At 33.7% G+C, this 27,091-nt stretch overlaps 1 protein-coding gene across 1 annotated transcript in view; it reads left to right on the top strand.

Annotated features, from left to right (window-relative positions):
* Nucleotides 1–27,091, top strand: part of ARB2A (ARB2 cotranscriptional regulator A) — a 409,566-nt gene that overhangs the window by 174,182 nt on the left and 208,293 nt on the right. Inside the window, exon 6 of the mRNA XM_069492020.1 lies at nt 8,744–8,962. Coding sequence (XP_069348121.1) covers nt 8,744–8,962 — 219 coding nt within the window. The remainder of the gene's footprint in view (nt 1–8,743; nt 8,963–27,091) is intronic.

Raw genomic sequence — 27,091 nt, 5'->3', positions numbered from 1 at the left:
CTTTAAACATTTCTAAAAAAGAATTTTAAAATGGAATTTAAAAATTAGGATTACCTAATTATTGTGTATTTTTAAAAGACCACACGTCAAGATGGTGTGTTCATTAATTTTTGCCCATGATAGATTATTAATGAAAAGTACATTACCAAGTACACATAAAAGTAATTCTGTTGCTCCTGGCTGATACTAGATACACACATTTTTATAATTTAAAGTGGTAAATAATGTATTTGATGTTTAAATTGCTTAAGAGACAGAAAAACATGATCATTAGGAGTCTAGTTTCCTGACTAAATAGCACAGATTTGATAATTAACCCATTTGTATTTAAACTAAAACCATTTCTATGTCTAAAAACAACTGATAGTTGGGGAAATTTTTTCCTCCACTTTGCTTTCAGCACCATCATGATGCTGTGAAGCAAAGGCATGAAACATTTTGAACTCTGAATATGATAGTACTTTGTTTACATAATTTCTTCACTCTTGTCATTCACTGAGAAGTTTCTACAAAGGATTTGAACTCATAGTGTGACATTTTTAAGAATATATTATTATATTGGTTTGTTAGGACTATGACTTGTTGACTGTCTCATACTATAACTTATTTGCTGTTACTGCATCTTGTCTCTTTGAAAGAAAATTAAATTGATATTAAAGATGGCAAATGGTTATATTTTTTAAACAAAGTTCTTTACCTCTATATTTCAGATTCTTAAGAATTTTTTCTGAATATGCGTATTATAATGCAAAAACTTTAAGCCATTATGAATTTTTATATGTTTTATGTATACCAAAGGGTCACAGATGGTGGAAAGATTTGTTACTATGAGGTAGTGTAGCATTTTGTGATTATAAAATTAATCTGTCTCTAAATCTGTTTAAAGAGTTTTTGCCATCTAATGAGCAATATAAATTATTAATATTTTCATGTTCTTGGGGACATTCACAGCCATAATTTTACCAACACAGCTGTTTGACCCAGTGACATCATGTTTTGCATATTTTTGCATTTTAATGAGCTAGTCATTTAAAAGGTTACAAAGAAACCATAACTCATAAGTAATTAAATTATTTAGCAGAAGAAGTATGAGAAGATCTTCTGACATAGGTCACTGTGGGAAGGGAAATTCATAGCTATACTCAGTTGCACCTGTTAGGAGATAGACATATATTGAAGCTTTTCCCTTAGATTATGAAATGATGTTACTTGTTAAAATATCGGAATGTATACAGCATGACACACACATACTCACAAACACACATCCCCAAACAGTACATTTTCATTGTTATGGAGTAAGTTTAAGTACTACTCTTCAACACAAACACATAGCTTACCATTTAAGGGTTAATCATCTGAAAGTCTAGCTAGATTAGTTTTAGTAGCATTTTAGTATTATTCTTTTCTCCTTTAATTTCTTTTTACATTCCTTTTTCTTTTGAAAAATAAAATGACTTCATGTAGACATTTTAGGAATCGCACTTGATTCTGATTTGGAATTTTCTACTGAATAGAAATATCTTAAAATGAAAGGTTACTCTTAGGTGTAGGATAGGTATACTCTTACATATTCCTAGCATAGTGCTTGATAGATAGTAGGTGCTTATTAAATATTTGTTTATGAATCAGTGTTTAATGAATTATTGACTCAATGAATTCTTGGGATCCTTGATTATGTCCTAATACTTGAAAGTGGACTCTTGGACCACAAGCAAAGCACTGATAAATTCTTGAAAATAACAACAAAAATATTTTAAATACATGGTATTTTAATTGTAATAAAAAAGAAAGAGAAAGATGGCATATTTTAAAAGAGAATGACATATCCTATAGTTCTTAAATAGTCTTTATGAGTAGCTTAAAAAATTAAGCATATGTTTGTATGGTATATGATTGGGTCAAAGTGATAATATTTTGAAAGACCATATGGCTACCAGAGATGTTTCATAAATACAATATTTACACAACTTTATAATGGATTTTAACAGGAATTTAGTGGAACATTGGACTTTGATTCAGCACTTTAAAGCATAAAGGCATAACTGCTATGCAGAACAGTAATGTTCATAAGATAAAACTGACCATCCAAGCCTGCTTCGGACCATATGATAAAGATGTATCTGTAGGATTCCCTAGATCCATTTAGGGATTTTGATCTGTTATTGACTGGGCAACAGTTGTAACTTATTACTTCTTTTGAGTTTAATATGTAAATGTGTGGGTGGTATGTTTGTATCATTTTAAGAGAATGAGAAGCAAAGAATATAAAAAATATCACAAAGCTATATTATTATATTTGTGTCCTTGATAATGAATGGTGAAGGTATTTATTTTATGATGCTAGTGTGCATTTGTGGAATTCTTCCATAAATAAGTTATTGATAAGTAGAAGAGAAATTTGTGAGGTTTTAAGCAACATAATGTTCTAAAACCTAGGAAAAGTTAGAAATAGAGTAGGTGATAATATGGGCAAGTACAAAGTGAATGTTTTAAAATAAATAGCACTTGGATGACCTGAGATGTCAGAACCGGAGACAAGGGTGTGTGTTTGTCAATATATCCTTCATGTTTTACAGACTCCTAAGGGAACAAGGGAAGATACAATTTCACCTTTTCTGTGCCAAAACATTTTAATTATATCTTCTTCCAACTACAGCGGTTCAGTAACCAAGGAGCTGACATTGATGCATGTGTTGATAAAGCTGCAAACATTCAAAATGAGATTAACAAAGATTTTGAGCAAAGGGTGACAGCTAATTTTGCACAGTATTCTGCATCTAATTCAGGCCAGCGTAATAATAGAATATTTTATAACTGTTTTGTTATTCAAAAGGACTCATATGATGCATTTATGTTTGTGAGTATCTTTGTATCATATTCAAGAAATTATTTGTCTTATGGCTTAAAACTATTTGCATCTATGTTGTAACCCTCAAACAATATTAAAGGAGGAAGAAAACCCTCCTATTATAAGTTTTGTTTTTTGTTTTTGTAAATCATACTTCATCCTTCGAACTCTTTGTCTTACCTTAATCTTAAGCACACTAGCTAGAGAAGGTATAGAGATGCCAAACACGTATTTCCTAATATTGCTTAGTATGCACCAATAAAATGGGCAAGAAAAGTTATATTCAATTTATTTAATTAATAAAACTGTAGTTTCTTTATGTTCTTGAGCTCCTTTGAGCACATTTCAGTGTATTTCTTTTCTCTTCTATTCTGCATTTGAAGGCAGCTGACAGTCTTCTTTCACTTTTCTTTTTGTTTGTGAAATTTTCTTTTTTTTTTTTTATCCACTCACTTCTCCATCTGCTTTCACTTTTGTTTGCTTGGGCCGTCTCTCATCCCAACTTGATAATGAGGAATGCAGTGTGACCCTGACCTCTATCAGCCCATGCATGACCTTCTGACTCTACCATATAACCTTTGACCTTCTCTTTGACAGCTTGATTAATTACCCTGTGTTATGATTTATGAGTAAGTGCTATGTAAAAATAATAGACAACAGGTGGTCCTCTGAAAACTTTTTGTGGCATGTTTTCTTTTACTGACTAACTTGATGAGCTATTTGAAGTTGGAAACTTAACTGGGATAATCTATGTTGGGCCATATTATGATATTTTTATACCATGGAACACAGCATTAGAATTCAGGGAGCCACAAGTTGAAGTATGGTTGTAACGAACATTTGACAAAATATTAGTAGGGTGCTGTTACCTAAATACACATTTAGAAAAAACACAAAATGGAGTCAAGTGACATTTCAGGCTTTTCAGTCCCAGGTCACGTCTTGAGAAAATTGCTGAAATAATGGAGGGGGCTTTTTTCAAGCAGAGCTGCAGCTCCAACAGCTATGTTTACTTTAACGCTTCACTAGTGACTTCTGATTGGTTGTCGTGACCTCATCTCACTGTTGCACCTAGGATGTTGCAACACAGACATATACCTACCCTTCTTGTGAAGAAAATGAGAATAAACACAACACACATCTTTCAGAAAAGATGAATGGACAGTAGTTTGTCCATGGGTTTGTAGTTGTCCAGTAGTTTGTAGATAAAATACTTTGGGTTTCATTTTCCTTGAGGATGAGCACCTATCTTCTTTCAAACCAAGCAGACAGAATTTTGAACTTGAGAAATATGACTGATAAATTTGTGTAAAATGATCCCTTACAGAGCCCTGCCTGAAGACCAAAACAGATAGTTCCATAGGTCAAAGGATTCAACTCTGACCCTTGACCTCTTTGGTCACATGTGGCTTGCAGTATTGGTAGGTTAATATGTAGAGCTGAGTACTTTCAGCTGCTTTTTTATTTAGCCAACCACAAGATATTTGAAAAGATGTAGAATTAACCCCCATTTTCTACTTTCCTTATAATTGGTAATTAATAGGCAAATTAACTTGGATAAATCTTCAGTTTTAGCAAGGTTTCATTTGGGGTTAAAAGTACAGTCTGGTTTTGGTCAGGCATTTTTAAATTTTATCTATTTGTAGAATCTTCTTGATAAGTACATATCAGTACTGATTTAATTTCTCTGTCAAGGTTTCCTCTTTGGTTCTTTATATTTGGCATCACCTGTCTGTTTTAGACCTTTCTGACCTAAGCCATCATTTGTTGATTGAATGACAAATGAAGTATTATTTGTTAGTAAGTACATCCATAGACTTCAAAGTAAAGAGGGCCTGGAGGCCTGTGTATTCCATTTAAATCACAAGTATTTGTGCTGAACAAAATACTATGTCTAGCGATAAACTTGAGGGTTTCTGCTTAAGATCCCATAGTTTATCTTATAAACACAGTTTTGAAAATAAAACTACAGTTATAGCTACAAAAGTACAGAAAATGGAATGAGATGAATTAAAGAGATAAAGCTTACTTTTACCAATATCTGTTGTCTTGATTACCTTCTTGATCTGCTAGACTGTGTGATACATAGAGTTAATTAACAACTTTATGTATGCTTTGTCTCTTGAAATGTTGGGTATTGGAATTGATTTTGTAAATCATTATAAAAGATGCCAGAAGTTTTATTTATTTAGTTGTAGAATGTTACATAATTAGTTTGATCATTTTTTCTTTTTAAAGATAACAGGAGAGGTTTCTATGTGCATTTGAAATGGCCTAACTTTTCGTCTTATGAAAAATTTAGCATGCTTAAGGAATAATTAAATATAAAAGGAATACTTCAGTATAAAATGTTTTGAGATTCTAATAAATTATGGAGATTTCCTTATTAGAGTAGCAATACATAGTTCTTTTACTATATTCTTCTTGATGCCTTTATGGTATAGTATTGTATGTAGTATAGTTTATTGGTAGATTCATTAAAGGTCACACTAACATCTCTACTTATTTTGTTGTGTATTGATTAAATTACTGGGGATAGAAAAAATCACTTTTTAAAATGACATTTATTATGATTTTTGAAATAAGTTGGTATTATTTAAAAGAGTTAAATTTAACTACCGATATTTTGTCTCTGCTTTGTTTTACTTTATTTGATTTGACTCACAGTTTCCATACATTAATGTTGACATGACAAAAATCTTTGTAGCTTAAAGGGATTTTTTTGACAATGTTATATATGACGGAGAATAGAAGGAAAAGATGAAGTTTTACTATGTATCTGTGGTTAGAGCACGTAGGTGGAATGTTAACTATATTTTGTTGCTCGTGGTTTCTCCTACTCATTATAAAATGGTATGAATGGTCTCTGTGAATATTGCATTAATTAATTTATCAAAAAAATTTTAATTGAAAAATGTTAATTTTTTACAGAATGGTAATTGAATTTGCAACAAAGACATTTATTAAAATCAGCTCTCATTTCTGCAGAAAATGTTCCTGAATATTTCTTGATTGTTGTTACATTAATTAAATTGGCAATGTGAAATATCTAAACTATGAAATATTTTCTAAATAGTTCAGGTGTTTCAAGAGAAACATGCATTGTTGAGATATAAATGATAAAAATTATTTAATTGATTTATATAGTGGTGACTTAGAAATAGAATCATTTTTCATCTGGTGATGCCTAAGTGAAAAATTGACATTGTGTCTTTATAAAATTGAACAAATGAGTCATATAATTTTCAGTTACATAATCAATAACTTAGACAAATACTACTTCTTTGATGAGTTATGTGTGTCTATTTTTATACTTATTTAGGCGGGACACATCAAATTTCAGAGTGTATTTAAAATCAAGTAGGCATAATAATTTTTCACTCTATGATTTCTAAAAATTGATAGAAGTTTCACTCAAATAAGCCTGATACTATGATAATAGTTTCCACTGATTAAGTTATAAGTTAGGATAATAGTTTATAATTCTGTGGTGACTAAAGTTTGCTTGAAGAGTTTAACTTTATTTGAAATTTGTCCACTGTGCAGAGATGATATTCATATTATATCAATTTATTAAAGTCATACTTTGTTACTCTGAGTTTGAAATTTTTCATATTATCATTAAAATGTAGTATATCACTATTTTCATGTCTAAGAATTATAAGATTCTATTTTGGGTTTGCTAACTCAAACTCCTGTGTGAGTATGAGGGGTGTGTGTGTGTGTGTGTGTGTGTGTGTGTGTTTAAAGTTCAATTCACTCAGAGAAGGCAGGGAAGAAACATGACAGGAGACCACTTACTCACGGTACACAATCTAGTAAGGAGGCAATTTTCTTTTTGGCCTATGGTGACCTTTTTTGACTACGTTCCTTACACCAGAGACAGTGTACTGAATGCCTCTATTTCACCCTGTTTAGCAGAGTGCAACAGTGTTCTTTAACTTACTTTTGGTGGGAGGAGAAGTTATGGCTGAAATTTGAGAAGGGCGTGAAAAGTTGTAAGAGGCACAAGGGAGAGGGGTAGGAACTTGCTTCAAATGTGATTTTAATAACTAGTCAAGTGTGTCCAACTGTAGAAAATCACCAAGTGACAATCTGTCTACCTGACAGTGATCACAATGAATTACAAGACTTTTGAATAGCTATACAGATTAGAATAAAGCAGGACAAAATAAAATATCTTTTGTTGGTAAAACTTTGGACTTACCAGCTAGGAAACTTAAAAAAAAAAATTATCCTCTTTTGCTTTGATGTAGTATTTTTAAATTTAAAACTTTTTAAAGTGTTTTATAAGCCTTTCATGAAAGAGAGATTTATCTAAAAGTTTTATTTGAACATCTGTTGAAGAATGTATGATGTTTTATCAGTTTGCTATATATTATTATATAATTTTCACATATGTAAGATGACTATATCATAATTAATAGTCCTATCATTAAAATCAGAACTTTAATGATCTTGAATATTTCCAAGCCAAATCATGGTTTTAGACAATAATGTCATTTGATTAAGGGTAAAAATTGAACCAATCCCAATGAAGTTTGTAAGTAGTTTGTGAAATCAACTATAAAAATGACCAAACGTGTGCAGCAGTGTAGCATACTTAAAAATAAGATAATTGAGTCAATGCTACTATTGGTTTATTATTACTAACAGTTTTTAAAAATCATTTTCTTATGGTTGGTTTGGCAAAAAAAGAATTAAGTTTTAAACTTCAAGTTTCAAGCTTCTATAGTCATACTTCTGAAAAAAATATATAGTACCTTCTTTTAAAATAAGGATGAAATTTTATAACTTTTATTTTCTATAGCTCTTATGTTCTTATTGTAATATAACATGTCTTTTAAATGTGGCCTTAAAGTATTTTACAAGGACGTACTTGGGACACCCACAATATAGAATTGAATAGAAAAGATAAGATATATAACAGCTTCAAAAAATTGTGTTACACATGCTTGTCAGTGGTTATTGTTTATCCTCTATTTTCTCATAGTTAAGTTATTCCATCAGTTATAATATAAATATCAAAAGTTTCCTTAATTATAACCATAGAAGTATTTGCCTTGCTAGAAATGAGTCAGAGAGGAAAACATATGTTTTACAAACTTTAAAAAAAGCCTTAATAGCTCAACAAGCTATATTTGTTAACTTTGGAACTGTACTTGTTTCCTGGTCCTAGTTTTTAATAAAGAGAAATTATTATGGTAGTTTGAAAAATGAAAGCAATTTCGAGATTAAGGAGTTGCTTCCATGCATTATAGTACAACTGTGGCTTATTTTGTTTTATGATTTGTCTTTTCTCCTGAAAGAGAAGAGGTGAATAAAATCCAGCGTGCACAGGTAGATATCGTATGTTCCTGATAATATAGATATATAAATTTGTAGAATGTTGGATCTGATTTATTCCTTTTTAATTGCTTATTTGTTCAAACAAATGAAAATGCTCATTAAAGGGCAATTGTAAAGGAACAAAATACATGAACTTGTAGTTTGAATTGTAAACTTCAATTTCAAAGATGTTATTTTCTCAAAATGTATATTTTAAATTTCAATGTGGTTTGAAAGTATTCTTGTTATTTGATAATTTATTTCAATCATTTTTAGGGTTTTGGTAGATACGAATTATACTTTTTAAAATTTAAGCTTTATAAATCTTTGTATTGCAATATTTTGTTCTTGTAGATAATATGTGCTTATTTACATATACAATAAAAGCAAGCAATTTTAAGTGGCTTTCTTCTGGAAAAATTAAAATCATAATTATTCCTAAAGGAATATTTTAGTGAATATGAAACTATATTAAATTACTTAGTCTGAGATTTTACAAACTTTTTTTCAATGCATTGAAATAGATTCAAAGATGAAATTATGCCACCTTCTTTCATTTCAAAACAGGAAGGATATGGAGTAATAGTACTGAATCCCAATGAAAACTATATTGAAGTAGAAAAGCCGAAGATACATGTACAGTCATCTTCTGATAGTTCAGATGAACCAGCAGAAAAACGGGAAAGAAAAGATAAAGTTTCTAAAGAAACAAAGAAGCGACGTGATTTCTATGAGAAGTATCGTAACCCCCAAAGAGAAAAAGAAATGATGCAATTGTATATCAGAGTAAGTGAGATCACTACTTTCCTTCATTGTTACTTTTACTATATTTATATTTTATTTTATATAAAGTATTGCTTTTTAAAGAAACTATTCTTTAATTTTTAGTCACTTATTTCTCATAGTTGTCTACTTAGATGAAATGTTTTCTGGTTTTTATTCCAAAGTCCAAAACACATCGTTCTTAGCTCAGTGTTACATTTTGTAGAAGTCTCAAATGCAAATGCTGTTTCCTTTTGTGTCGTACATTACTTCAAGGAAGATTTTCTAAAATAATTTTATTGTGGTATATGCAGAAGAAAGAAAACTTTCCAATACAGCTTCCCAACATGCTTTTTCTTCAAGGTATTATGCTGTTATGTTGTCCATTAAAGAGAGAGTACATGTAGCCTAATAATTCTAAGACATAGTACCTGCTGAAATAATAATGCACTGTACAAAGCATTCTTCATCTTGGGTGGTAAGTTTTACTGGATAATGCTTTGTTTTCCTATGAACAACCATCCATCCACGGTGTCTCAGCCTAACTTCTGAAGGCAGATAGAGGGAGGAAAGCTAATTAATATCTTAATAAATATTTAAGCTAAAATAGTTCAGTGATAGTATAATGAAGGAACTCTGTCCTTTGCTCTTGTCCCACCCAGCGAACATTTGCACTTTGTAGTGCTAGCAGCATGGGATCAAAATATAATAGCAGTGCTGCCCCAAGGATTTCTAATTCTGTAGAGGGCACAAACAATTTTATTTGCACTTTGACATATTCTGCTTGATATACATACTATGCATTATATATATGAGACATTTGTGCAGTTTTCAAAGCCTCATTATGGATGCCAGAAGTTTAACTTAATCAGAACATTTAAACATAGAGAAATTAACATTTTATAAATGACACTGCAGAATAATGGTAACATTTCAGGTTATTCAACTTGAGCTATTTTTACTTTAAGAGAGCATTAATAAAATACTTCATACCACCTTTGAAGGGAAATATTAATACATTGCTTTCTAAGGTTTTATTTTCCATATTATACTCCTAGTCCACAGCATAATTGCTCTACTTTCTGGAATTGCACTTCCAACATTTAAGACATTTGATGATGTGTCAGTCTGTTGAGTAAGAAATGACAGTTAAGGAGTAGTGAAAGCAACATGTAAATTCTCAAGACCCATAAAAGAGATATCCTGCCCAAGAACACCCAAAACACTTCATACAATGAGTCAAGCAAAAGTTAGGCAGATTATAATATTTAAATTTCTGAAAAGCATCTCACTACTTATATAATTTGAAAAACAAAAACAATTATTAGATCTGGAATCAATAAGGAGCTTGTTTGCTCTAATGTAGTTGTATCACCCCCTTTCTTGTGTGTGACCATGTCAAGGTCATCATGCTACCTTGTTCTCTATCAGTTGTCCTAAGCTTCCTTCTGTATGATCCAGTCTGCCAACCACCGTCTTATGACAGAGTTAAAATTTTTTAAAAATTACCTCTGGTATCCAGATTCCATAAATTAATTGTGTAAGGTTTTTGAAACATACAATCATAAAGAGTATTTACTTATAAATGTAGAATGCAAGAAAAAAGTCGTTTTTTTGGTACTAAGTTTTTAATTTCTTCTTGAACAGTTTCTTTTATTTGCCTGTGACATGTACAGATTAAGCATCTATCTCAGACATCAGACATCTGTCCTGTAGGTTTATTTCTTTCTTTCTGTTTTCTCTTTATCTTGTCACCATTGCTTTGATTTTTTTTTCTTTTGTTCTCTTATATGTGTGTATTTTCTTTATTCTGTTTTTTACGTCTGCTTAGTTTATCCCTGCATCTATTTCTTTTACACCAAGGAAAAAAAATTCTTTTTATATTGCTTCATTGTTAAGACCTCTCTTTCCTTTTGTTTTTTTTTTTTCTTTAATGCTTTTCTCTCGTTTACACTCCTGTCATTTTTACTTCTTTTCCTTAAGTCTTTTTGCTTCTTTTTTATCCCATTTCACTCATCAGTCTACTTTCCCACTGAAAGTCTGAAAGATAAAAATAGACTCATGTGGATAACACAAGTTTGTATCTGATGGTCTTAGTTATGAAATCTTTTTTCTAAATAAATACCATCTCTCTTTGAATCTTCTGAAATTGTGCAAAATAGCAGAGATATGCTGATACTGTTCAGACATACTTCTAAATAGCAAGACTTGGTCCTGTAGTAGGAAAGAGAAGAATGGTTCATTTTATATAAGGTGCATTACTTCTGAAGTAATTTTGGTCCACTCAAGAAATGACTTCTAGTGCTCTTTTTCCTGCTGTATATCTCCAAATAACAAGTGTTTGTAATTTTCAGATGCATTGTTATTAGACAGAGCATGGTATATAATAAAGCTAAATTAACTTTTATTTATATACATCTTAACATTTTGAAATTATCATCTATTCATTGCTACAGCCCAATATGTAGGTAGATCACATCATTTTATCCTTATTTAATAGTTAATGAAGCTAATGCACAGATGTTTTCTAGGATTGCACAGCTACTAAATGTTATAACTAAGTGTTGAAACTAGGACTTCTAATTACTGTAGATTTTTGCCCCCTTTCCTCTTTACCACATTGTTGCATAGATTGAAAACAAAATGTGTATCTAAAATATGAAAATTAAATCATATACACTAAAAGTATGGTATGATACAGCAAACTACATCTGATGATGACTAAGATTTTTAACCATTTATCATTTAATAGATACTAACTTATTTATAAACAATTTATATATATGTGTGTGTGTATATATTCCCTTTTAATAGTTTGAATAATATTAATTCAGATTTACAGATGAGGAAACCGTGGGTCAAAACCTTTTAGCTTTTGGAGGGTGGCAACTGAGTCTGAAGATGCCATCTGGGAGCCGTTGTGTCCCCTCCTGTGCCACTTCCTGTTGCAACTAATTAAGGCCTTTCTTGTATTGTTTTAAAAAAAAAAACTTTCAGTAATTTTCCCGAGGTCACATAGTTCTTCATATAAGCTTCATGAGGGCAAGTACTTAGTATGTTTTGCTCACTGCTATATCCCAGAGCCTAGAACAGAGCCTTCATAGTAAGTATTTGTAGGACAGAACCTTCACAATAAATTTTAAATAAAGTGACAGAGCTAGGATTAAAATCCCAAACTGCTACTACTTTTGCTTATATGTCCTGCATTGTTTAAGCATGCTACTTGATTTTCTATGAGGACACAAACAAAACTACATTGTTGGTCTCCTACCCAATCCAGTAGCTGAGATTACATTCCAAAAAATAATGATAAAAAGTGAGTATGTCAAGACTTATTTGATACCTTGATTGATCTATACAGTTCCATCTGAATATATAAAAGTAGAATATACTATTTTCCTTTTGAGCTACAACATCATAGTGCTAAAATTTTGGATGAAAATGGAAATGTTTCATCCTGACTTAATGCTATTTCAAAATTACACATTTGCCCTTAAGAGGACAGCCAGGCTGCTCTGTTTGCTGTGCCTTGTCCATGCTTTGCTTTATGGAATCTGTAACTTTGCTTCCTGTTCTTTCCCCCATCCAAATTCTATTCATTTTGTAATGCCCAGGTGAAATCCCACCTTCTCCTCTCACTGTAACCAGTGACCTCTTCTTACTAAGACGCTTAGAAGTTATTGTTATTAGTTGACTTATGTGGAATTTATCATGTGCTCTCGGATACACCTCTTGTATTTTGTCTTATTATTTGATTAATATTACCGATTTATCTTTCATGCCTCTCCACTAGATCTTCCCATAATCTTCTAGATCTTTGAGCTTACTTTATATATATTGTCATTGCATGTCAATCTTTAATAAGCAGATATGAGCCACTTTTTGCAATAGCACAGAGAATATTGTGAGGGAGTCAGGAACTGATACTAATCCCACTCAGCAGGATTTAATCTTCTGAAGGAGACCAGAGCGTTAGTCTAGAGATACCTAGATAAAGGGACTTGCAGCTTGCAACTGAGGAACCTGTGGCCTTGGGGCCATATGTGCATTCTAGGTCTTTGAGTGCAGCCTTTTGACTGAATCTAAATTTTACAGAACAAATCCTTTTATTAAAATGGGTGCAGTGGAGAACGATAAAGCTTTTCTTGCCTCCTTGGGTTATTAAAAAAGAACAATCTTGAAATCAGAAGCCCGCAGGGTTCCCCACCCCTACAAGTGACTTGATGCTCATCTATCTAATGTTGAGTTGAAAGTGCTTGATCATTTCTTTCCTACAGTGAGACTTAGTTGTGGGCTGCTCTTGTGGGAAGGAGAGGGCTTAGAACCAGCATGTGAAAGAAAACAAAAACAAAAACAGACGATGGAGATGGAGAAGAGGAGAGTTACATTGGCAGCAAAAGGAAAAGTTGAAATGTGGAGGAGACATTTACAGAATAGGAATCTTGGCAGAGCCTGGCATTGCACATTGAAGATACTCAAATATTTATGGATTGATTGCCTGTTGACATCCATCAAAAAATCTTACTCCTTAACATGCAAGATATTTGGTGTTGTCTAGTTTACTGACTTATATTTTCAGCATTCATGTGAATTTTTGCAGTTGTTCACAAACAGCCAGCTCTGGTAAACTGAATCTTTCTTTTAAAAAGTACGTTTCTGATGTTCTGACTTGATATGTTCATAGTATTGTTGAGAACTGATAAATGTTACCCTGTCTTTCCTTCTGAACCTCTTGTCTTCTTTACTGATGCCACTGGAGTCATTTCTATCTCCTGTTTTAGCAACCAAATTCAATTTATTTATATTACAAATAATGATTGTTTAATCTCTGGAACTATTTTATTTTCCTAGTATATTCAAGTATTTAAATTTTCTTTTTCTCTAGTATCTTAGTAACCAATGTAATTTTCAAATTTTTACAGATATCGGGTATAAACAGGCAGAAGTAAAGTAGAATCCAGGCCTAAATCTTTAAGATTAGCAAAGTATAATTTTATTTTACTTACTAAATGAGTATAAATAGATGTTACTAACTAGTGGATTATGTAGCACTTTTCTGATGCATTAGGAGCAGAGCATGAGTGATCAAAGAACTTACTGTTTCATGTGGCAACTTTCCTTAACTATGAAATAATGTACTTGCTGGCATATATTATGGCTTATTAAGGGGATTGATTTGGTCTAGGCAATAAACATCATGTCAGACATTCCTGGCAGGAAAACTTGCTTAATATGTTTTGTAATAAGATGGAATTTTTTGTTCTCGAAAACATCTGCCAACTGAATTCAAGAGTGAAGACAGAAAATGTCATCAATTTAGTGGTAATCCTATAAATTTAGTTTCTTTTCGAGCAACACATATCAAGACACACAAAACTCCCAATGTTAATCACCACTGGTTATAGTACTTTGTGAAACGATGAAACAAAAACATTTTATTTTTGTATAATGTGTTAATTAATTCATAATGAATTTTAATATTTCAACTGATAAAATTTTAACAAGCATCTTGCCAACAGATCATTTTTTAAAGCATCTGTTTTTTAATGTGTTGGGTTGAGAACTGAGTCAAATGGCTAAATATGTACATATATTCTTTTAAAAAACATCTTTGTGCCCCCATAACTACAGATACACTATTTTTCCCCCTTAGACCACCAGGGGCTGCTGCTGTTCATATTGGATTTTGCTTTCCTTAGAAACTGAGAACCCCAATAAACTACATCTTTAGCTTTCTTCTTCCTTTTTTTGGGCCCACAAATCTTTTAAAATGTAACTGGAAAGAAGGAAAAAAAGGCTTAGTTAGTACCTTAATAATCAATATAAAATTTTATTATTATAAATGTTTTCCACATGCCAAGGCATTTATATTATTCTAAATCAACTTAAAACCTGTAGTCATTGAAGGCAAATTGTGATAAGAAATATTTTTGTTGCCTGTTTCTAGTGTATGAATAACATTCAGAATCATACCATTGCAAAGATATAGGATGGAGATGATGTTAAAAGTGCAGAGTCTGATAAACCTGAGTTTGAATTCCAGCTCTTCCGCTTGATATAGTGTGACCTCAAGTTAAGTTCCCTACACCTCAGTTCTTTGTGAAGAACTGGTGTGGTGGCACCCCCCTGTGTCCCCAGCTACTTTAGAAGGGGGGATTTCCTGAGCCTAGGATTTCGAGTCCAGCCAAGGTAATACACCAAGACCACATCTCTAAAATAGTAATAATAATGTATGTAAAGCAAACAGTATATGGCACACAGATTTGGGGCTTTAGGGCCAATAAATAACATCTTATCTTCTTTGAAGTTGAGAATCAACTCAAGAACCCAATTCTTAAGGTGCTTGGCCCTTGTACCTTTTGGTACCTTTCTGGGGTGTTTTGTCTGACACCAGCCTATTCTCCAATTTTCCAACACCAACTTGGTGTCCAACAACTCATTTAATTCAGTTCTAACATTATCTACCTGGAGTTTGTGTCAGATCCCACAAGTTAAAGGGTTCAGTTCCACAAGACTGCCCCCCACTTTAGCCACCAGTCACAAGTTCTGGGGAGCCACCCATTCTTCTGACTGAGGGGTTCCAACTTCCTCTTCCTCAGGTTCAATAACTTGCTAGAATGGCTCACAGAATTGAAAATACCTATGTTTACCACTTTATGATAAAGGATGCAACTTAGGAACAATCAAATGGAAGAGATGCGTAGGGCCGGGTATGTGGGAAAGGGCGCACTGAGGTTCCTTGCCTTCTCTGGCTTGCTCTCCTGCCCGCAGCACATCAGTGTATGTACTAACCTAGAAGTTCTCCCCCTCCTGGAGGTCAGTGGGTGAGGCTGGAAGTTCTTACCCTCTAATCACTGGGTCTTTCTAGTGACCAGCTCCATCCTGAGGCCATCTCGGGGCCCTAAGTCACCTCATTAGCATAAGTTCAGTGGTGGAAAAGGGAATTGTTATGAATGACAAAAGACACTCTTTTCTCTTTTGTCATATTTTCACTGAGGAAATGCCAAAGGTTTTAGGAGCTCTGTTCCTGGAAACAGGGACAAAGAGCAGTATATTTTGTATTATAGCACAGTATTGTACCAAAAATAATACCTCAGGCTCTGAATCAAAGAGGTACATGCTATATTCTTAATTCTGTTGCTTACCAGCTGTGCCTTCAGGCAAATTACCCCTCCTCTCTCTTTCAGTTTCATCATCTATAAAATAAAGATAATCATATCTGTTAGACTTTTGTAAGGAATAAATGATATAAATTAATGTATATGAAAACAACCAATGGGATACCTACAATTCAATAGATCCCATGTGCTTTTCTCTTCTCTCCCTACCTCTTTTCCCTTGGGAAACATGGGAAGAACTATGGAAGAATGAGGTCTTTCCCCATTGGCTTATAGTCAGTGATTCTGAATCCTTTTGTTCTCAGGCCCACAGGTCCTTAACATTACATGCTCAAACATTATTATATGCTTAAGCATTACTAAGGTCACTACAGGGTTTTTGTTTATAAGGGTTATGTCTACTGATGTTTGCCATAAAAGAAATTAAAACTGAGAAAATTTTAAAATATTTATTTTACAATAATAAGCCTACTACATGATGACATAAATAATATATTTTTATGAGAAATAACTATGTTTTTCAAAACAAAAAAAAAACCCAAAAAAGTAAGAAGTATAGCATTTTTGACAATCTCTTTAATGTCTGGCTTAGTAGAAGGCAGCTGAATTCTTACATCTGTTTCTATATTCACTCTCCTGTGATATCTTGTCTTCATTGATGTATACGAAGAAAATTCAGCCACACACAGATATGCAATTGTAAAAGGAAGGACTATTTTAATAGCTTTTTCAGATAACTGTGTATATTCTTTGATGCCACACCAACACTCAACAAGAAGTAGTTTCTTAAAGATCAGTTGCTGCATGGAATCTAAAGCATTTTGTACTCTCATAAAAATCTGTTGGTCTGTTTTTTACTTTAAATGGCTCTTTACCCATGTATGACTTTGTAACTTAATGCATTGGTCATTTGGAAAATATTGTTTCACTTCATTATATAGATCATCTAAATGTTGACACATTTTATTATACAGTACAAAAAATTCCTATTAATATTACTATCAATCTCATCAGATAAGTTTTAAGAATTGAAAAACTATCAAGCTTATCAAGGATGATACAAATTTCCCAAAATTCTAACTTTAGCAAGAAAGCTCAGTTTTTGTCATTGACAACAAATACTATCCAGTTGTTTTCCTTGGATTATCAGGTTTACTTTGCTCATTTTCAAGAAAATGTCTTCCAAATACCCAAATATGAATAATCATTGTTTATCAGTCTTACAAGTACAAATGGTGTTCCTTCCATTAAAAAGCAGCTACTTTTGCTCAAAACTCAAGTGCATAACTACTTCTCCAAACACTATCATAGCATAGTTTGGTATGCAAGTGCATTATGTATAACTTCATGTTATCACTCAGAATATTAAACAAACATATACTCAGGGGTTGAGATTTAATAAAAGTAATTTTTTACTACTTCATCAACATTTTTTTAAAGTGAATGAAGTTGGCTTCCACACCCCACCAGCCCCTATATGTAGCAGTGAAGAATATGAATACTAGTATACTTTGGCACCACTGCCTTTATCCGTGTTAAGTCATTAAGTCACAGGTAATTTTATCCTCCACTGCCTTTTTTTTTTTAGAGATGGTCTCACTCTGTCACCTAGATTGAAGTACAGTGGCACAATCATAGTTCACTGTAATCTCAAACTCCTGGACGTACATGATCCTCTTGCCTTAGCACCTGGAGTAGTTAGGACTACAGGTGTGCACCACCATGCCTGGCTAATTTTTTTTTTTTTTGTAGAGAAGGGGCCTTGCTATGTTGCCCAGGTGGGTCTTGAACTCCTCCCACCTCAGCCTCCCAAAGTCCCGGGCTTACAGGCTTCAGCCCCCACACCGGGCCCTCCATTGCTTTTTAACTGTTAATGCAAATGTCAACACAATGAAAAACACAAATAATGTCTTAGTATTATAATGAAATAATTTTGACCTTGTAGACTCCTTGAAAGGGTCTCAGGAACTCCTGGGATTTTGTGGACCACATTTCTAGAACCACTGGTCTACACCTCTTTTCTGGAGCTGAACACAGAAACAATGAAAGAAAGCAGTTTATAAAACTAAAATAAGAACCATATTTCAGTTGACATGTTAGGTAATGCAAAAATAGATCAATCGATATGAGCAGCTATGTAAACTGAAACAGAGAACTAGAACAGGGTAGGACTGATTCATTGAGGCATTTGGATCTACCTGGTTTTAACTCTTTTCATCTGGACTCAGGAAGCACTGCATGTAGACTGCTCCTCCTGCATCCCCTCCCTACCCCTCTGCCCTTTATTGAAACTAAGATGTCAGTCCACACTGATCAGGCCAGTGGAATATGAGGATTTACAATTTGTTCTCTACTGCTCCACTCCCAACTGCAGAAGGCCCTGGAGAATCACTTGCCCATTTTGGGTTTTAGCAATTACAACTTTCATTCTCTTCCTCTTTTCACTAAAATGTGTGGCCTCTTGCTTCCTGAGAGAGCCCCTATATCTATGCCTGCTTTCTAGCTGTGGTCTAATTTACTACTACATCCTACTAGCCCTTTACTGGTGCTTTTTCCGTTTTAAGTTTACCTTGCTTTGCATTAAACTGATTCCATAGTAGTGAAGAGCTGGGTGCTGGTGTCAGGCACGTGTATGGTTCAGGTTGAGGTTTTGCTAACTACAGCACTATGACCTCAGGCAAATCACGTAAGCAATTTAAACCTCAATTTTATCATCTGAAAAATAAGGATAATAATAGTATCTACTCAATAGGGTTGTTAGTGAGAGTTAAAAGAGGTAATGCAGTTAAGTACTTAGCACCTGGTTTGGCACACAATGTGCACTCAATAAATGTTAGTTATAATTACTGTATGTTTTATGTGTAACTCATGTTGCATCTGGCCATGACTATTTCTGAAGCCATGCTGGTAGTTCTTCAAATTGGGTTCCTTGTTTCTTATCTAATACAACATTTGACAGTAACTGTCTAAAATACAATTAGGATGACCATACCTCTATTTGACTTTGATTGTGGATACTGGCCCCTCCCTCTACTCCCACAATATTCACCCCTTTCTTGGGAAGAAGAGGCAGTTTATGATCCTCTGTCTCCAACTCCCTCCCAAGAGTTAGGGCCCTTGTGCATCAGTTTGTCAAGTTAGATGTAGTTGGTTGGTTGTGTAATCCTCACACTGGTCTCATGTATTATCCTGACTACAGATATGTAAAATGAAGCTCCGAGATGTAAATAGACTTACTCATAGTTATATACCTATTAAAAGTAACTGAACCGAAGTTTGAGCCCAAGTCTGACTGCAAAGCCTATGTTTTTCCCGCTATATTCCATTGCCAGTAGTGAGTATTTTCTACAAGTGGTTCTCCTAGACTTCTCTGTGTATATGTAAAACATACATCTAAATGTGAATAGATAAATGGATTTTTCTTGATTGGCAAGGCAGTTGCTCTGATAAAAGACAAGTAATATTTCCCACAATAAAAAGGTGTATTCAAAGACCATTGTTATTGCATTGCAATGAATAGATATATTGGGTCTAGACTATAGGATCCACATTTTTTTTCTCCTCAGGAGCAAGACACCCTAGCACATTATTTTTGCCTAAGTCCCAAACTGTCCATCTGGGTTGTGTGAGCTGCTTGACAGCAACTAGGAGTTTGAAATTATTGCAGGTGGGGATGAGGGAAAGCTGAATCAGTTTTATAGAGTTGTCCCAAAAGTGCTTTGTTTACTATAGGTGTTTTGTTTTTTTTATTCCCACTCTGATTTCAGCTAGTCTTTAGAAACATTTGCCTGTTCTCAGCCAATCAGCAGGTTGCTCCTCACTCCCCAACCCCTTGGTGTTTTAGCCAGGCTCAGTGCTTACACATGCACACTGTGGCTTTATCAGTGGAAATAAGCACTTTCGTATGCATCCTTCACATGCAACACAGCAGGCCAGTATAACATGTTTACTGAGTGACTTGAGTATTTCCCTTATAGACTCATCTCACTTCAGTTTGAATTTTATATGTGTATTTGGAAACATTATGAAATTGTGTCTTTAACATTTATTTGTTTAGACCATGAAATTATAGCTTAAAATACTATCATTTCATCTTATAATATTTTATTCTTAATATTATTTTCATTAATTTAATACTAGAGGAAAGTTGAGTTTTTTTCTTGAAAAATAATAGATTATACATTATAACTAGTGATTCATTGAGGGAACCTATGAAAACAAAGATAAAGTTAGTCTCAAGTATTCTGTTAATCTGAATGGTCATCTACCAAGACATTCCCTAATTTCTGATTTTTCCTAAAAATCTACTCAAATTTGTTTTCCTAAAAGTCTTAATATCACTTACTAAAGGCTGAATAATTGGTTTTTCTTTGTGAAATTTCAGAAAATTACCTCTCCCCAAGGAGGTAATGAAGAGAAGTATTATAGGGCTCTATCATTTGGTAATTCTAAAATAATTTGACCTTTTTTAACAGTCACTATTTTCCTTTTAGAAAGTCTTTTTAAAATATTCTGGGCCAAAGTTTCATATTTCCGTCATAGCAATAATAGCATCAGTAATTTCCAGAGCTATAGAATGGATTAATAAGTTTTTTATTTATTTTTTTATTTTTTTATTTTTTTTTTTTTTGAGACAGAGTCTCACTCTGTTGCCCAGGCTAGAGTGAGTGCCGTGGCGTCAGCCTAGCTCACAGCAACCTCAAACTCCTGAGCTCAAGGGATCCTCCTGTCTCAGCCTCCCGAGTAGCTGGGACTACAGGCATGCACCACCATGCCCGGCTAATTTTTTCTATATATATTTTTAGCTGTCCATATAATTTCTTTCTATTTTTAGTAGAGATGGGGTCTCGCTCTTGCTCAGGCTGGTCTCGAACTCCTGAGCTCAAACGATCCGCCCACCTCGGCCTCCCAGAGTGCTAGGATTACAGGCGTGAGCCACCACGCCCGGCCTGGATTAATAAGTTTTTTAAAAAGACAAACTTTGAACCATCGGATAGAAGTTTACCATTAGAATTAAGATTTTACACTGGTAAGTCAAGTAAATTTATTAAAACTAAAATCTCTTTTAGTCATTGAGAGGAGGAACTCAAGTTTTTTGTAATGTTGCTGTTCCAAATTTTTAGCATATTTTTTCCATATTAAAGGGGATGTGTACAGTTCATGAGCCCTTATTTGCTTATTGTTTTATGTAGAAAGTATATTTAGGAAGAACATTGTTTATAAGAGAAGGATTCTACCAGAATAAGTTGTCAAAAGATGATATGTAACACTAGGTAGATCTTTTTTGGACATTTTAAGTTCATCTACTTCATTTGTAGATGTAAATAAGGAAACTGAGATTAAGAGGAATTATATATAAGAGAAATCCCTTGGTATAGTCAGGGGATTTGTTCCAGGACCACCGCATATACCAAAATCAGCTCATGCTCAAGTTTTGCAGTTAGCCCTGCAAAACCCACCTATCCAAAAAGTCAGCCCTCTGCCCTCCATATATACGTGGGTTTCACTTCAGTGTTTGGTTGAGGAAAAAAAAAAAAATCTTCGCATAAGTGGGCCCACGCAGCTCAAACCTGTGTTGTTCAAGTGTCAACTATAACTTGCTCAGGGTTGCACTATTATTAGTGACAAAGCTGGCCTTTGTCTCAGCAGTTGGGGTGTGTGTGTGTGTGTGTGTGTGTGTGTAGATTATTAGGCAGAGGAAGGAATAAAGTCTTTTAAGTAATTTATGTTCGAACCTGAAAGTTAGTTGAAAACACTATTCCTAACATAATCAATTTTAAGAGCTAAGGGGTAGAATATAAATTTGAAAATCTTGATACATTATATGTGAATTGTGACATTAACTATACTTCATTCAGTTCTAATGTTCTTTATTTGATTTCACACAAAAGAGTGAAAAAATTCTCTTAGAAATTCCTGTACAGACTTCGGATATAATAATGCCATCAAAGAAAGGCCATTATTTGTGCATATATATCTCAGTCAATTGAAGATTACTTGGATTGTCATCTTTTTTCATCGATCCTAAAACCTTTTATCACGTTTTAACATCTCTGAATTTGGGTTGCATCTCAAAAATTAATGGCATATCACAGATTATTTGGCAACATTTTTTTCTTAATGGTACATAAAATAATAGTACCTTTTAGAATCGATGGCCCCTTAGATGAAATATGGTATAAGACAGTGCTGTCTAGTTGCATAAATCTAAGGGGATATAATTCTTATCTAGCACCTCCTGGAGTTGTGCAGTGTGTATACTATGTGTACGGATGGGGCAGCCCTAATAGAGATGATGTGGAGGAAGTTCATTCATTTTCCTACATCTTACCCCCTATTTGACCTCATAGATTATATAAATACCACCTGCCTACTACTGTTTGGCAGGTGGTAACTCCTCCATAAATGTTTATTTACTTATTTATGCATCATTATAGTCAGTTCTGTTCTTTTATTTGCCAAAGCAAATTGAGAGCAAGTTTGAATTCTGTCCAATACTAGATGTCATATTACTGAGAAGAGGTTGATATTTAGATGGTAAATCTAGATGGTAAAGCTAGTAAGTAATGCCTAAATGATTGGGTTAAAGAAAGATGTTAGCCTCAGTGCGTCTTAATTGTTTACATAATGCTTTTTACTTTTAAAATTTCTTTTGGCACTTTCAAGGTACTGGAAATAACTATTGGTATGACTAAAACACAATGTCAGCTATAGGTTGCATTCTGTTAGTATACCTTCATTGATTTTGTACCATGTCCCAAGTGCTAGATATTAAAGACAAAATATGGGAGAAGAATAAAGCATATCATTTGTACTCAAGGCACATGAAATTAGCCAGGATAACATATGAAGATACCAAATGTATCTTGAAACTGAAGAAATGTATCCTGTTCAGTGGCACATGATGGGATAGATCTCTTCACATTTCATTTCAATACTTGAGCACTATTTATTAATACAAATTACCATGCTGGCCCTTCATGAAATACAGAGATGAAAAAGCCAGAGTCCCTCTTCCTTGGGAGCTCACAATCTAGTGGGGAGGCTGAAATATTCATAAGCAAGCTGATATTAGGCAGATTGTGGTAAGTATTTTGATGTAGTTTATATGTTGTGTTATTCTAGGATATGAGAAAGGGAAAATTTACTTTTCAGTGGGAAATTGAAGGGTCCTTTCACAACTATTAGTATATCATTAGTAATAAAAGTCAAATACTTAGAGATTCAATTATAGACCACATTGAATTTTAAAATTTGAGAATTACTTTGTATATTTTATTTACTAAATACAACTTATTGCAATGAGAACCTCAATTTTTGTGCAAATTATTTATATAAAATTCTTTTACATAATGTTATATAACATGATTTTTTGCTGAATATTATAAACCACTTCAAAATTTGGCACTTAAAAGGAATTAATTTGGTAGATGTTTTTGACACATTCTGAAAACTGTAACATTTCAATTTCCAGTAATGTGGTGGTATTTATTCATGATGCTTAAAATTGTTTGCCCCTACTTTTAGCTTAGATGAAGCTAATCAAACATATAAGGAACGTTTCAAAACTGCCAGAACCATTTAATGTCCCTTAATTCTTTCCTTCTTTTGCTTTTACCTCCTCCACCAAATGATGTATTCATTGTGGTCTATTCACTTTACAACACTCATTGTTTAGGAGAAATAATGTAATTCAATAATAATTGTCCCTAACCTTTGTTTGCTTTAAGAGACTGTGTCTTATTCTGTCACTCACGCTGGAATGCAGTGGTGTGATCATAGCTCATTGCAGCCTCAAAATCCTGGGCTCAAGCGATTCTCCTGCCTCAGCCTCCGGAGTAGCTGGAACTACAGGTGTGTGCCATCATGCCTGGCTAATTTTAAATTTTTTTTATTTTTAGTGGAGAAGAAGTCTCACTATGTTGCCCAGGGTGGTCTCAAACTCCTGGCCTCAAGCTATCCTCCCTCCTCAGCCTCCTGAAGTACTGGGATTACAGGCATGAGCCACTGTGCCCTGCCTGCACTTAACCTTTTAATAAACTTTTATACATCATAAAGTACTTTCATTTACATTTTGTCCTTTAGGAAGTATAATATGAAGTTAATAATTAGCAGTTTTCATTTAAAATTATTATTTCTATTTAGGCTTTTCACATTTTCTCAATTGCTAATGATATTATCGACATTTGTTAGTTCCTTCTTGTGTGGGTTTAGTAGTTATTTTTGGCAAAAGATCTAACCAAACGACTTTCTTCAAAAAGTATTAAAATAATGAACAAATTCATGGGAGTCTGTGAAGGTCCTGCTCTGTTGCAAATGATTATTAACGTTGGAGTATCTTGCACAATATAGTTTAAGTAGGAGTGTTTCAGAGGAGGTTCCATTCTAATACTAAAATAACTGTGCTTATCCGCATACACATGCTTGCCTTCTCTACTCTCCTCCCCCCTCCATGACTCCACTTCAGTTTTTAGTAGAAAAGCTTTCATATGTTAGTCTCTGTGTGAGAATATCATAAGCTTCATTTTATGGTAAAGATTTTGAGTTAATCGTTTTTTGTGCCCTGTAGCACCTAACAAGTTGCCTTGAACATACATAATACTTAATAAAGTGGTTGGATGAATAAATGAACTAAATGATTCCACTTTGAGATTTGGCTTTATATAGACAATGGCCGGAAGAGAACTGCCCTCTCTTTACCTCTCTGATCTCATTTCCTGCCCCCCCTCCTTCCCTGACTCCATTCTAGCCACACTCGCTTCCTTGCTGTTCTTGGACTATGCCAGATATGCTCCTGCCTGTCAGTCTTTCCGCTGGCCGTTCCCTTCGACTCCAGTGTTCCTCCACTCTTTGGCTCGTCTTTTCACTCTGTTCATATCTTTTGAGAACATTCTTAATTTTAATATACTAAAATGTGTCATTTTTTTTATATGGTTTACCCTTTAGTGTATTGTTTAAAACATCCTTACCTACTCTGAGAGCACAAATATATTCTTCTATTTTTTTTTTTTTTCATGTGCTTTAGAGTCTTTCCTTTCACATTGAGGTTCACATTCTGTCTAGGAGTCACTTTTAGTTTTGGAGTGAGTATAAATCTGATCTTATTTTTTCCCATATAAAATTGATAATTATCCTGACTCTTTTTGTTCACAAGACTATCCTTTCTTCAAGGATATTTAAGGTTTAAACCACTAGAAATTTGTTTTTATGATTATTGTGTGGATAGTTCTCATTTATGTTTTTTTCCTAAATAGTCAATCAATTTTTCTACCACCATTTTAAAAATAGCACATTCTTTTTCTACTGATTTGAAGTTACGCCTTTAACAGAGATCGAATTCTTACATTCTTGCCTTTGTTCCTAGGTATTGTTGTATCCTTTCACATGTCTGTCTACACTTGCTAATGCCATTTTAATATAATTATTGAAATATTTATTGAAGATTTAGTATCTGGCAATGTCTCAACATAGTAATAGTCCTCATTTTATTCTTCTATCCTCTCCCTTCCCACACACCAATTTAAAGTTAAAATTTTAGCTCTGTTCTGGTGCCTCTACCAACAATAATCTCTTATCTCTCTCTTCTTCCTCTCCCGTCAATGTCTATATTTATTAACATAATGTTAGGTTATAGAGATTATAATTTGTTTACATTATAGTGTTTCTTTTTCTAGAATAATTCTTTTATATAGCAAGTAGGAAAATAACTATATAACAATTATTTCTTTTTAATAAAAATATTAAATAGCCAATCTTTTTATGCTATCAGTTCCCAAGGCATATATGCCTAATTTTCCTTCCTAGGCAATTAAAATATTAGATGGATTCTAGAAGTAGTCAGAATGTCAATTTAGAAATACAGTCTTAAGATGGCCAATGGACAGGATATACTTTGATTAGATGAAGGTTAAAGATGAAAGAAGAATATAAGAGATTTCCCAGGACTTGTCTAATCCATTGGATTATAATAAGAATCAAGAAGTGAAGTGAGCAGGCCTGAGGTATCAATCCTTCACAAAGCCTGTGTGGGCTGGGCTCAGTGGTTTACACCTGTAATCCCAGCACTTTGGGAGGCCAAGATAGGAGGATTGCTTGAGGCCAGGAGTTAAAGACCAGGCTGGGAAACATAAGGAGACCCCTAGCTCTACAAAAAATATTTTTTAAAAATTAGCTGGGTATGGTGGACCTGTAGTCCTAAGTACTCAGGAGGCTGAGGTAAGAGGATCGCTGGAGCCCAGGAGTCAGAGGTTATAGCGAACTATGATTGCCCCACTGCACTCCAGCCTGAATGAATGAGTGAGATCTTATCTCAAAACAAACAAGCAAAACAAACAAACAAACAAAAAAAAAAACCAAGAAAAGCCTGCTGGCAAAGCTGGCCTTTGGGTAGCGTCTGGGAACTTGGATTTCAGGAGGGTTCCTACCACCCTAATTGATACAGAGTGTCTTACTGGGCCCATAGACCTAAATATGGTCTATGCTGAACATCTGCTTTCCTTATCAAGCCTGGACTCTTGGTAAGTCCTAGGTAGAGAGTGTGACAAGCCTTCATTAAAAACCCTGGGTGCTGAGTCTCTAATGAGCTTCCTTGGTAGACAACTTTTCACATGTGTTGTCATGATTTGTTGCTGGAGGAATTAAGCATATCCTGTATGACTCCCCTGGGAGAAGATTCTTGGAAGCTTATACTTGGTTTCCTCTGCATTTTTCCCTATGTGCTTTTTCCCTTTGCTGATTTTGCTTTGGATATTTTTGCTGTAATAAATTATAGCCATGAGTATAACTAAAGAAAAAAAGAAATGAGTTCTGTGAAGTTAAAGATTTATAAAACACATGTAATGTAATGTAATGTAAGGTGTGTTGGTGTTCATACCTGTGAGAACTGAAATTTCAACCATTGAAATTACTACAATGACAAGTTAAAAATAATGGACAAATCATTTTATAGCTCTGGGCTCATTTTTTTTGCTTTGTAAAATGCGTAGCAATGCAAATAGGTGGGAGTCCATGATTTCTAAACTTCTATGGTTCCATG

This window comes from Eulemur rufifrons, chromosome 17, assembly GCF_041146395.1.
Source record: "Eulemur rufifrons isolate Redbay chromosome 17, OSU_ERuf_1, whole genome shotgun sequence".
NCBI lineage: Eukaryota > Metazoa > Chordata > Mammalia > Primates > Lemuridae > Eulemur > Eulemur rufifrons.
Note: the sequence above shows the minus strand (reverse complement) of the source record. Positions and strands in the feature narration are given on the sequence as shown.